Source organism: Cataglyphis hispanica, chromosome 20 (assembly GCF_021464435.1).
Source record: "Cataglyphis hispanica isolate Lineage 1 chromosome 20, ULB_Chis1_1.0, whole genome shotgun sequence".
In the NCBI taxonomy this organism is placed as follows: Eukaryota; Metazoa; Arthropoda; class Insecta; order Hymenoptera; family Formicidae; genus Cataglyphis; species Cataglyphis hispanica.
In genome coordinates this window covers 1,345,559-1,360,104 of record NC_065973.1, presented here as the reverse complement: position 1 = coordinate 1,360,104, position 14,546 = coordinate 1,345,559, and the positions used below count along the sequence as shown (strand labels likewise).

General features: G+C 30.9%; 1 protein-coding gene across 6 annotated transcripts in view; it reads left to right on the top strand.

Annotated features, from left to right (window-relative positions):
• The window catches only part of LOC126856899 (uncharacterized), a 104,097-nt gene that overhangs the window by 83,869 nt on the left and 5,682 nt on the right, over positions 1–14,546 (top strand). For all 6 annotated transcript variants that reach the window (XM_050605891.1, XM_050605892.1, XM_050605890.1 and 3 more), the window contains 2 exons: positions 29–144; positions 13,695–13,829. In XM_050605891.1, the coding sequence (XP_050461848.1) occupies positions 29–144; positions 13,695–13,829 (251 nt within the window). The remainder of the gene's footprint in view (positions 1–28; positions 145–13,694; positions 13,830–14,546) is intronic.

The window sequence follows — 14,546 nt, the reverse complement described above, 5'->3', positions numbered from 1 at the left end:
ACATATCGTTTCTTTTCTCATTTTGCAGCCTGCAATTCCGACGAGTACGATTGTGAGGACGCGACATGCATCGCCGCGGAACTAGAGTGCAACGGAAAGATAAACTGTCGCTTCCGGTGGGACGAAGACGAGGGAAAATGTACCGTGAGTTTTAGCTTTTCTTAAGATCTGATTCAATATTATTCGCTTTATCGAATTGACAAAACGCTATCCAATTCACGGATTTGAGCCATTTCCGGCGCGTCTACGCCGAGATGTATCCTTCCGCACCGCACCACCTCTTTCCTTACTCTCCTCATACTCTCCTCATTTCTATAGCATCTGTTTTACAGATATTCTCCCTCTCATAAACTGCGAACTGCGAAAGTTAAATCGCACAAGATAGCGCAAGTTCGCAAAATGAGATGAGATGAATTTAGACGCGAAGTTATAAAGAGAACTTATGACATTTCTGACACGCATCTCAAATTAAGAGTTAAGAAGCACTGAGAATGATATTATTATAAGTTACAAGAGATAAATTTTAGGTAAGAGTCTGTTAAGTATTAAAATTATTAGCGTAAGAAATATAAATGGAAAAGTTTAAATACGTTACGTGTCATACAAAGCCGGAATATTCGCACTTTCAAATAACACGTTCCCTTACATAATCTCTAATCCCTAACATTTCTTATTACTTAAATAAAATTATTCACGTACACCTGCGTCTTGTACCACGAGAATGTACCCTAATATTACAGTATAGCAAGAACGATACGTCGTCTCGCTTTAATTGCTCTCTGAGCTTCCACTTTACTTGCTTCTGATCTCTCATGTTAATTAATTTATTCGCGAGAAGTTTTATGACTCCCTTTAGTTTAACTAGCTCAACGAACAAGGCTTCTCAGAACTCATAATTTTGCAGCGGCAATTTGTTTCTCCCAATTGTGAGAGAATAAAATCAATTTCATAGATTTGACATGATTTTGTCTTTTATGCGTCATTTTATTTTATTTTATTTTATTTTTTTCTTTCTAAGCAACTTTACACGCATTGTAGTATTGTTAAACGCTACTTTTAATTTTATCTCAATTTTACTAATTAATTGTTGCTATTAATTACTGTTTGCTTTGTTTATAAAAACTGTCTCTTTGATTTGGAAGAATAATACTCAATGATTCAAGCAATGTAGCTTCTTTACTTAAATTACCGTTTTAGTTTTTATTTGACGTGGAAATGAGACTTTTATGCAAAAAACCATATTCTTGAAATAGTTTATGAAAAGATACTGTAGAGAAAGCGAGATTACTTTTAGACCGCGAATGGTAATCTTTTTAGAACACGGTGAGCAGTCCATGATCTTACGATAAACGTTAAGAGTGCTACGACTCGAGAACTTTGTAGTCTTTTAGCTAGGATTATCCAGGGCTTTTGGAAAGCTCATTTCACATCGCCCAGCTTGGGATTCAGGATATGAAATCTTGTGGCAAAGCGGCGAGTTGACGAGACGTAACCATTTTCGACGACCTTTAATATTATATACCTTTTATCATTCTGACTCTAGAAAAAGAGTTGTGAAAAGACGTTTGACATTCGCGACATGACGTCAATCGATCCGACAGCATTAAAGTAATCTTTTATCCGACGTTTTTACGTTAATATAATTGAAATCATTGAGCGCAAATCTAATGACATTTTTAAGTTTTAAATGAGCTTTTCTTAAATGACTTTAAGATAAAGTTGAGGAAAATTATTTCAACAAAAAGAGCCTGTGATCTTATTATTCAACGTTTATTCTTTAATCATATCGATTTTATAAATTATATTTTTAAATTATAATTATAAATATATTTTTAAAATATAATTATAAATTATATTATTCGACGATAGCAATCGTGTAAAATAAAATTTATAGTGCATATCATTTATAAATCCAATGCTAATGTAAAAAATGAAAAGTTATATGAAACCTTTATACATAATTTATACATAATTTCGCGCATAGAATCTGATATTAAACAACCCCGTGGCATACAGTTGCGTCTCTGCCGAGATTTTACCATCGTCCCTTATTTGCTAGTGCCAAACCACGAATCCCGGGATATGCGCGACCCAACGAGAGTCGCCCCTCCACGACTTAATCGTCCTTCAACCACGCAAAACGTCTCGTGTGTCTCTATCTCTTTCGCTGTCGTCTCTGCCTGTAGCACAGGCAGCTAATTAATTTATTCGGGCAAAGTTTTGCAACGAGCACGACTCGCTCAACCCGGATTTCGCGATCTCGGCAACTGCGCTTTTGCACTCGGACGTGCGTTCCGACGGTTTATACGGGTGGGTGTTTCCGATTCCGGGATGTACAATACTAACGCGCTTTTGGCAGACTACCAGAACAAGGCACTGGCGAAACGGCGGCACGATGCCACCGACGGGATATTAATCTAACAACGAATAATGCTCTTGATATTGCCGCGCGCGACTCCCGCCAATGTTTCGCCCTATTTTATGTCAATGGTTTTCGATGAAATGTAAAAATCAAGTCGCTCGCTGGGTGTAGCAACGACAATTACAGAAAGATTAAAGGAAAAGCATGAGAAAAAAAAGAGAGAGAAAGAGAGTTCGAAAATAACAATTTTAAGGAATTTTTTATAAAAATATGGTTATTATACATTTATTAACATTATTAATGTTATCATATTTATTGTAAAAGCAACATACTATGAGTATATAAATGAGTATATAAATTTAAAATTTCGATTTTATTTTATTGTGTATTTAATGTAGATATAAATATCGTAGAGATATTAATAATATTATAAATTATAAATTCTTATGAGATTTCAAATTTAAAATAATATGATGTTGTTGGAAAATCAATCTTATTGTCCATTGTATATCCTTAATATAACAAATAAATATTGACACATATATTGTCTTTCGAAAACTGTAATGCAAAATATCACAAAATCATCAGTCTTACAAAAAAGGAATTCTGACATTTGTAATTAAAACAGTTATTTACTTTTTAAAATTGCTGAATATTTATAAAAAAATAAATTATATTTAATACATTTCCGTATTTCTTGACCAATGTGTGTTCAGCGATGTCTTAATTTTAAACGAATTTTGATGCATCTAATTTGAATCCATAGATAATTTTAATTCGCGGAAATCATTATAACTAAACGGTCAACAATTGTTAAACAATATCTTTTATTGTGGCCACGAATATACGTTCCTAGGTAATTTCACTGTTCTGTTAGTTGGAAATAAACGTTCTCACTCTCTTGTCAATCGCAATATAGCGGCAAATTTATCGGGTAAACGATGGAGAAGCGGCTGTTTACTCCGACGACATGTTCGTTCAATGTGTCACTTCATCGAATAAATCGATGACAAACAACATACCATATCGAATTAATTCGGCAATAATTAATTACTGCGAAACATCGCCACACACGCGGTAAAGATTTTTCGATCTTTTATTTATCGAAGCTTGAATAATATTTTGTTTGAAGAACAAAGTGTTTGTAGCAAAGTTCTCTTTCTACAGTTTCCATTAATGTATATGCATTATATAAACTAATATGAAAAAAGTATGTAAATGCACTTTTAAATAAATTGTTTAAATCTTTCTCTATTTTTCTTTTCATAATTGTTAACATAAAATAACAGTAATTATTGTTCTATTATTTAATTGTTTATTAAGCACGGCAAAGTGAAACCTTTGCCAAAAAGGATTTGGAATCGTGTATTCGATAATTCTCTTACCTAGCGCTATTATTGCATTTGCTTTTGCATTGTCGGGAAATGAGAGCGTTTGCTTGCGCATATAAAACGCTTGAAAAAAGGATCAGCGTCCGTGAAACGGCTCGAAATTAAATCTCATTTCTCTATGCTGATTCCAATTTCTCCAGTTAACGGACGCAACTTCGTTTCAGGATTGCTTTAATGCCGATATAAAAAACTAGATACTTTAAAATTCTTTATGCTAAACGCACTCTGCATTGATAATTTTTTTCATCAAGTGGATATTGAAATAATATAACTTTAAATAATATATTATATATTAAAGTATATTTCAAACTTTTTTATCAATGTATTGACAAAAGATTGTTTGCTCAATAAGGAACAAGATCTAAAGTCGTCATTTTTAAAATAACAATTTTTTGTATATATATAACAACTCGCATTTAAATTAAAAATAATTTGGCAGTCAATAAATAAAGGTACAAAATTACACTCTAGTCGGATAAAAGATTTTACTCGTCTATATGTCTTGTGTTGTATGTATATATATATATGTGTGTATGTTGTGTGTGTGTGTGTGTGTAGCGTACATATGTGTGTGTGTATTGTGGCTCAAGTTATGAATAATATAAATTCTTTATTAAAGGAAAGCAATTTCTTTGATTAATTACACGACGTCTTGCAAGAACATATATTATTCTAACATAATTTGGAAATGTATGGCTCGTAAATTATTCGGCAATTAAATGAATGCTCTATTTCTCTCCTCTCTCTCTCTTTCTCTTTCTCTCTTTCTTTTCCTTTTAATAATGAATGACTTTTATTTCAATAATTTGCAAAAATCATAATTGCGATATATATAGTTTGCAATATTCAAACAATTGAACAATGTGGAATTTTTGGAACTTCAAAAAACCGGATGTATGAAATGAAATCTCAATAAAATTAAAGAAGATTCATGCATTTTAGCGTTATACGCTATCATACTGTAATATAATTCAACGGCGCAAAACGGCGTTTAATTAAATTATAGAGTGTAGTAGTTAAAAATGCTGTTCTTGTTCTGTGCGTATCCGAACTTGTCGCGACTATCAGCTCTTTTATATGACTAGGTATATTTTCATTTTAATAATTATAATTTTGCCCACTTATAGATGTACATATCTACGTTGCAAAAAAGTAACACAATCCATTTAAACATTTGTGCAATAATTATCTCGTGATACTCAAAATTTTTACATTTTATTTTACATAACTCGTATTTTGCTGTTCGTATTCTTATCATTAATTTCAGTTTTTTGCAAACTGCAAAAAGCTGGAAATAATATCCATCTGCTGCATTTCAGAATTTACGAGGGGATTATAGCTAAATTTATTTTTGCTGAAGTTAGATTTACATGATTATTTATTTAGTGATAAGTTTTTGCATCGGATTACGTGTACATGTTATAATATTTAAATGTTAATAATATTAGATTCCAGAGTTACGTTCTGTAAAATTATTAGATTATTACCAGAAACGATACCAAAACGATACCTTTTTTGACCGCGATCTGAAATATAGGCTAAAGAGAAAGAGAGAGAATCGTGTGCAAAATGAATCAAACTTTCTACCTATTCAGCATCTTCTTGAATCTTTTAGAGTTATCTGAGAATTATAGATGAGATATTCTTGATGATATAAGACTTATGTTATTTGTTAGCTCAAGCTTTTACAACAAAATATTATTTGTAAAATAATATAATGTAAAATAGAATGCTCTTAAAATTTGCAAAAATATATTAATATTTATTATATATAATAAATATTAATATGTTTTTTGTAAATTTATTATATATAATATTTATATATTATAATGTTATTTTATTAAATATATTTAACGATATATATAAATTAATATCCACTCTTAAAAAAGACATGTTAAATCGATACTCGCAAGTATTGTTGCTTCTTTTCCTCAATGTTGATTGGTTATTTCAATATTACGCTGTACATTACTTCATATTAATGAAAATCTGTCATGGCTGCATAATATTTGACAATTCAAATATTATATATATATAATTTTGATTTAATAGATTTTGAAAAAACAGATAATACATATTAGTTATACATATTATTATATTACATATAACTAATTTTATAATAGTTATATATATTTTATAATAGATGCGTGCCCTAATCGCGTGCCCTAATATAATGCACTATTATAGGCTGCTTCCGTTGGGCCAGTTGGACTTATCTTTCGTTCTGGCCATATTAATTCTGGCTACGTCTAGCCAGAGATGTAACTTCGATCCCCTATCAGAGATCAATGAAAAAATTCCTTCCGTTGCCGGCTAATTATTGTCACCGGACATAATTTTACACGAACATAATTTTATGCTCATTTATGACATGACAGTTTGTCATGCATTGTTTCAACAAATTGCAAAATTTTATATTTGAATAATTTGACTGAAAGTCAAATTATCAATCAAATTTAATAATTGATTGTGAAGTAATAATATTTAATCGTAATAAAATTAAATTAAATAAAATTATAAAAATATATAAAATAAAATTAATAAATAATATAATATAATATAATATAATAATATAATATAATTTGATACATTTTATATATGCAAAACTTGATATATGAATAATTTGACTGAAAGTCAAATTATCAATTAAATTTAATAACTGATTGTGAAATAATAATATTTAATCGTAATAAAATAAAATAAAATAAAATTAATAAATAATACAGAATTTATGTAGGTAATTTATATTAATTTTGTTTTATATATTTTCATAATTTTATTTAATTTTATTTTATATATTTTTTATATTTTTATATATTTTATTTTTGTATTTTTATATGTTTTATTAATTTTTATATATTTTATATATTTTTATAATTTTATTTAATTTTATTTTATCTAGAATTAATATGTAAGTAATTATATACACATACACATAAAATAAATGGCGCGCGCGTTTATAGTATTCTAGTATAAGTAAATAAAAATAAATAAATAACACTTGAAAATCAAATGATTATATGATTTAGTTTTCGACTTCAATGAACCGTTCGGAACTATAGCAGCTAAGCTATCAAGAGAGAGAACGGAAAAAGGGTGTAAGCCACAATAACGTTATCGACCGTGTGAAAGATCTCGACCGCGAAATTGCTCGTACGGACGAAAGAATCTGTGCGGTCGCACGAGAAAGTGCAAATTCCAATTTTATTTCGATGTATGATAGTGGAAGGAAGATCCGTTTCTTTTATCACGTGGCAGCATCGTAATAGCTGAAAATACACATGGTGCAGGCAAGTAGCGTAAATCGTAGGAGAAAAGGCGCGTGTCATGGCGAGAAAAGTACGAGAGCTTGAAAAGAATGATTATATTTCAACATCTCTGCTCTATCCCAATCAACGTTAGAGCGACAGGGAAACAGAAATAGAATTCTCTACATTCTCGAGTATAACTTTATAAGAAAGACTTATGCAAAAGTCTTATACTGTCTTAGACAATATGATTATTCTTTTAAATTGAATCAGATTTCAACAATTAAATAAGGGAATCACTATATTAATATTTTTTCTTTTTGCAGTTTACATTAAATTTGTACAAGTAAATTAATATTAGATAAGTTTAATCTCTTTTAAATAAAATCAGTATATTATTATTAACAAATATTTGTTTCAAACAATGAAATCTTATTGTGTATAAAAGAATCAGTTATTAGTCGTTGTTTCAATTAATAATATTTAAAAAAATGTATCTTCATCTTTCACTTATTTTTTACTAATTATGGCAATAAAATTTTATATATAATTATTATTATATCAGTATAACTATTTAATGTTTAATTTCAGAGAATTATATGCATACTTTTTTATTTTTAATAAACTTACAACATGAGAACAAGACTTTTGATCAAAGAGAGAGAGAAAAAAAGAAAAAGAGAATAAGAATCTTAAATATTTTTTTAATAAAATATATTGTGGATTTATCTTACATATATAATATTATAATAGAAGATACGTTTTTTTAAATATTATTAATTGAAACAACGACTACTAATAACTGATTCTTTTATACACAATAAGATTTCATTGTTTGAAACAAATATTTATTAATAATAATATACTAATTTTATTTAAAAGAGATTAAACTTATCTAATATTATTTTATTTGTAATTATTTTATTTGTATAATATTAATTTACTTGTACAAATTTAATGTAAACTGCAAAAAGAAAAAATATTAATATAGTGATTCCCTTATTTAATTGTTCTTTAATTTTCATCCATGTAGAGAAGGTAATCTCTTGATAGAGCAATTCAATTCTCGCTTACATGGATCAGTCCCTCTCACTACTATAACGTGTTTTAACAACAGGCAGACTAAAGGAAATGTTCTCTAATGAGCAGCCTCTTTAGCGAGCTTGTTTATCGAATGGAAGGAGGCGGAAAGGGGGATAAACAGGAGGTGCATCGGAAAGGCAACAAAGTACTCATGCGTACACGAGCTCTCTTCTCTCTCGCTAATGAGAGGTTCTCGAATCTTTTTCTCGGTAGTCTTGGTAGCGACTAATTATTTCCGCCTTGCGGAAACTTTCCGCCAGGGTTGCCATTAATTTTCTTCTTTTCCACTTACCCCCAGGCAACATACGCAAAGCATTGCGCTAGTGCAATTTGATAGAAAATATCTCTGATATTGTTAAGAAAAAACAATATGAGGGCGTGGTATATAGGTCATAAAGTGAGAGATGCTTGTTCTTCCGAGGTAATGAAATTCTTTAAGTTCTTGGCGATCGAACGAATAAATTAAGCAAGCTCGGCCGATCTACATTTCTGCGATCTAGGATTCCCTATGTTTTTTTTATTAGCGATCGTTAAAGTACGCGAAGTATAGAAAATTTAAAGAAGATGCGTAACGCGACGCTCGTATTTCGTGAGCAGATATACAAACGTTATTATGTACATAAAACTTTAGCGTGTTGTATCCATTGAATAACATTAATTAAATGCTTCCGTTTTGATACAATTAATTCATCGCATTATCTGACATGACACAAACGCAACATAAAACAGATGTTTGCTTGCGATTGAAGTTTGATCCGGTGCGTGATATACCTTCACTCTCATAAAAATGCTTTTATGGGCTGGCATGGGAATGAGAGAACGTAAATTTTATTTTATCGAGCGTGATATTACATTTCGAGAAATTACTTGTCATCCAGAAGAAACGCGACTCTGTCAAATAGAAGGGTGCGTATTTGACGCGAGATTTGCGTAGAGACGCACAAGCACATCGTTCCTAGTTAGATTATGTCTATATAGATTACGACACAGAGAGACAGTCGATATCGCACGGAACTTTGAGTTCTCGCCTGAGATGGAAACACGCAAGCAATGTGTGTGACCGTACAATACTTGTTGACGTTAAACAGTGTCCGAGATGCCGTGAAATACCTTAATGAATGACGCACCTTGACTAGTTTGCATACAGTAGATTTGGTAGATAGCTTTTAACGCAAGATCATGTATTATATGTGACGGAGTAGCTCAGTATTTTATTGGAAAATCGCTTTATAAAATGATGTATATATTTTTTTTTTTTTTTATAATTGTAACCACAACTTGAATAATTTATCTATCAGATACAAACACTGATTTTAAAGTTATTGCAAATTGAGCATATAATAATTTATATTAATGTTAATAGATATCGATATATATTTATTTTACATACTTTTCTACAGCCACATGCAAAATCATATCATAAAAATACTGTTGCAAATATACGCATAAGTCTTTTGCGAAAGCTGCCTACTAAAACTGTTTTAGTGTAGGTATTAATAATTCAACGTAGCATCTTGCGACTGGAATTTACTGAGTAAATGCTGGTATTTACTGACATCGAATACGGCGCCGTAAATACTACAAATATTTAAAATAGTTACTCATACCTTTATCTTTTTGTACCTTACTCTCATACCTTTAGCTCATATTGTGAGGACAACGTGCATCAAGAATTTCTATTGGTGGAATAGTACAAATTCCCCTTCTCTTTTCGTAAAAACACGCAAAGGTCCATTATCCGTCAGATTGATATATTACTTTACACAGATTCCCATATCAAATTATATTAATATTCGCAACGAGGAATTTTGCGAAATGAGATATTCTAATAGAACGACGATGCACATTACACTAAATTTTTTACAAATTTGAAACACTGACATTTTTTCGCAAAAAAATAAAAAAATGCATTGCTTTTGAAATTTGCTAGTGAAATTTGCGAGACTGAAGGATGGCTGAATAAAATAAAACATTTCGATACGCTCGAATTCGGATCATATCAACGCCAATCACCATAAATCCAGACATCATTTTATGCACACTCGATTGATAGTCAATGTCAATCACGGAATGGTACGATGCACAAATAAAGGATAACGTGCTTCTGGGAACATTTTGCGAATCACGATTAATGTAACAATATTTCTAATCCAGAGATTTTACATTTGTTTTATCTTGCTCATTAAATAAGTTTTTTTAGTTTAATTTTACATACTAGAAAATGTTTTCTCTAAAAAAAAGATTTAATTTTTATAAAAAAATTTTGTTGAAACTAATATCGTGATTTTTATACGATATTCTGGATGTATTTGTGTATATGCAACAATAAAAAATAAGAAATGTAAATTAATTATATAATATATAATTTTATAATTTCGCTGCTCTACAATATTAAGACTATTGACAGTCTTATTATCTGAATTCATAGAAATATTTTCAAGCTTCTCGTTGAGTATCTTAATCGGACAGTTATATGGAAGGTGGAAATAGGTTTTTATTTAGAAAAGAACTCCGATTTATACCATTTATCATATAGTTTCTCGCTGTCGGAGTCGATGAAAGGTGTCGCATACTCACAGTAACGCGCTCTCCAATGCACTGTGGCATGTAGATATAGTCACGAAAACGTGCAATGATTTCGAGCGTACGAGCATAACAATAAACCACTCAGACTCACGGAAGCAGAAGAAAGCATCCACTTGTGCAATCTCTTTTCTCATCTTCCTCTCTCGGCTGTTTATTCGTATGCGCATGTACGGGATGGCGTATCACGGCTGTACCCTTTCTTCGAAAGGGAAAAAGCGAGAGAGGAAGAGAAATATGAAAGCGAACTTAGGAATAACGCCAAAAAATTTCATTACCGAGATATGCGTCGTTATAATAGCATCGTACGTGTGGCCGAAAGAGAACCTAACATCCGCATGATCATCGTAATTGCTTTTCTGCACCTGTCGACAGATTCTCTCGGATTCTCACGATTTCGACTCGTCATGGCGCTTTCCTCTATCGTCGTCCGATTTCCCGGCGCTTCTCCCGCGCGACATGACATCCAATCGATAAAAAAAAAAATTTCCGTTAATAAAAAATATGATCAATGAACGCGCGTGGAATGCGCTACAGAGCGAAATCGTATATGACAATGCAGTTATACCTTTGATCACGTATTCGTTTTACGGTTATATCGTATTATATTACTTATCCAGTTTTGCATTTCACTTTGCGATTTTTATTTATTATTTAATTTCTTTGAATGAAAATGTATTTATAATTATTATGAATTCATTAATTACACATTCGTTATTAAACTTCATAAATAATTTTATGCGCATGTATAAATGTGTAAGAGAAAATATATAAAAAATTGTTTTTGATAGATTTTACAATAAAATAAACGATTTCTAAAATAACGTAATATTATATCGTACATAAATTTATTTCACATTGGCACGAGTTTTTCGTCGTGTTAAGCATTTTGGAATCGACATATTTCTGCTGTTGAAGCATCCAGTTTAATTTGGGCGATAAAATATATATAAAATATTAATTATCGAAATGTGCAGAAATATACGCAGAGACAGAAGAAAAGAAAAGTGTCGTCTCTCTTTGAATTACCATGTAGATAAACAACATGTAACGTTCATAAATTACTCCACTGCTTAATGGTGTATATATATGTATATATATATATATATATATATATATATATATATATTCCTCGCTTTCCACGAACAATAATAGTGTGTCGGTAAATGTTATTTTATGCCAGTGCTACGCAAGGTTGACCCGATGAAATTAGTTATCACTGTGTAAGCATTGAATGCATAACGTGACTTGCATACATTGTGTCTTGCAATACGTCCGCAGGACTTTCAGCAAAGTTAGCCCAGTGACTTGTGTTTTCAGTAGTGCAAGATTACTCACATATGCTTGCCTGACATGTGACAAATATTTGCATCATATTTTCTTAGAACTGTTAAAAAATTTTGAAAAATTTAATGACATATTTTTAAGTTAATAAAATTTGTAAAAGTACTTATCATCCTACTTATCTAAAAATAGTTTACTTTCAAGGGGATTTTAACTCCCCTTGAAAGTAAACTATTTTTTAAATCAAGATTTATGTTTATATAATATATTTTATAAAGAGAAAAAGGGAGGGAGAAAGAGAGAGAGAGAGAGAGAGAGAGAGAGAGAGAAATTAGAGTATATCTTGAAAGATATAATACGCATGTTCTTCTTCGAGAAACGCATGAAATTTCTGCAGTTGCAAGTGTACAATGTACATTTAATCCATTATATATCTAACGTAAATCTTGTTTGCTTAGAATATATTATTTGATGATTTAAATACGATACTTGCTCTTGCATAAATATGCAAATTTGCAACGTTTTGTGTTATAGGAGATGAAGTTTTCGCGTTAACTTGTTTAATCTGACGAAGAAATGCATTCGATGTTCGTAAAACGTATATATCGTTAAACGCATGAAACGCAAATTTGGAAACTTTGAAATAAAATCGTACAGTAACTATAGAAAATATTGAGACAAACATATTCGACTAAAAATACAAGATAACGTTAAAGAAATACATATTGTATGCATTATAATTGATTTATATCTCAAAGAATATATCATTTTAAGAAAGTTCTATATTAACGGAGAATTTTTTTTGTAAAATGCAATTATAAGTGCACTTAATACCAAATGCTTTGTATTTAAATTAAAACAAATGCGGCAGTATATAAAGTAGTATTTCAACAAGTTATTCTCACATTACAACCACTTAAGTAAACGAGGAGCAAACAGGCAAAATCCGCGGCGGTAGCGCTATTCTAGGAGACAAAGGATAGTACGCAGGAGACGGGAAGCGAGAAACAAAGAGGAAGACGGATGGTGTCGATCCTACTTGCTTTGTGCACTCTATGCCGTGATATTTCGCAAATTCCTCCTGCTTCAACCCACTCTGCGTAATGTGTAACGCTCTCCTGAAATTTCACCAAGACATTTAGTGTGACATCTCCGTAGCCGGTTGCAAACGGGGCAGAACGACAAGAGGGTGCTTCTTGTGCTACGATGTCGGGGACGATGCAATGACGAATCTCGTGTATATCTCGAGACGTCATTGTCGAGAGAACCTCGTATCTAACAATAAGTTACCGAGAGAAACTGTAACCGGAACGAAATGATGATTAGCGCACTATTCTATGCTTTCCAACTTCCCAATTTCTCCTGCGATTCGAATTCTTTAAGAGATTTCGTTACGTTATATATTATGATGTGCTTACAATTATTTAATACACGTAATTAATCTGTTATTTGTATGTATGGTACAAGAATAAAATTTGTGACAGTCGAAATAAAATAAAAATCGCAAAAGCAAAATAAGAGCTACTTTTATATAATTAATGTTTACTGATTTTTGAAAAATGTACAGAGCAAGAGAAGTACTTTACATTCATATGCAGTTTAATATCTAATTAAAAATAAAAGTGGTTTTGCCGACGTTTGCACTTTATATATATGATTTCAATTTTTTACATAATAAAGCAGCGTACTACTATTTATATCGCGCAACGATATTGAAGACACGTTTAATTTTCTTATTTGCAGAAGAAGAAATCACGGTTCATCGATCAGCACATCGTCATAATCCTCGTCGTTTTCTCCCTAATTATGTTTGGCATGAGCTTTGCCTTCGTCTTCAACTGCGTTCGAAAGCTCATCCGCGATCACCGCATTATCCAGGTAAGTGAGTTTTATTTTCTCAACTTGCACTCCATCATGCTTTCGATTTTAATACAGAGAGATCGGAAAACGAGATTTCTACAGAAATACATGAGAGGAGTTTTTTCGCTACATCTCAGAAAATATTTCATAATGTTTTGTTCGTAGACCCGTTCCCCTTCGCAAATACTTATCTCAAATTATTTATATAGAATTGTTACAGGATAAAAACTGTAAGAGCTCTCTTCTTTTTACGATTGCGCAATATTTCAGTAAGCCCGTACAATTTATAGATTTTCAGTGACGTGCCTCGATGATTCGCCCTTTATTTTCCACCATTAAATTTCGAGAAACAGAAATTTGAGAATATTTATCTTGACATTTTTTTTTATTCTTCTGCATAAATAACGTACTGATTTTCAATGGCTATGTCTGTTCTTATTTAACCTGAATGTTTAAAACTCAACAATGTTATTATCAGATTTCTCAATGATTTAAATGAGATTATTTTACAGAGAGTACTGTAATTTGTTAAATTATATTATAGAGAATACATGCATTATGAGCTTTACATATGTAGCGATAATTGTATTTTCCTAAATAATAATAATTATGCTAATAAACATTCAAAAGCATTCAAATTTCTTTTTCATTATTATAATAATATTGTAGCCTTTGTCACGTCCGTAATATATGAAATATTATTAACTGTTTGTTATTAAGTTTTCATTTCTGTGC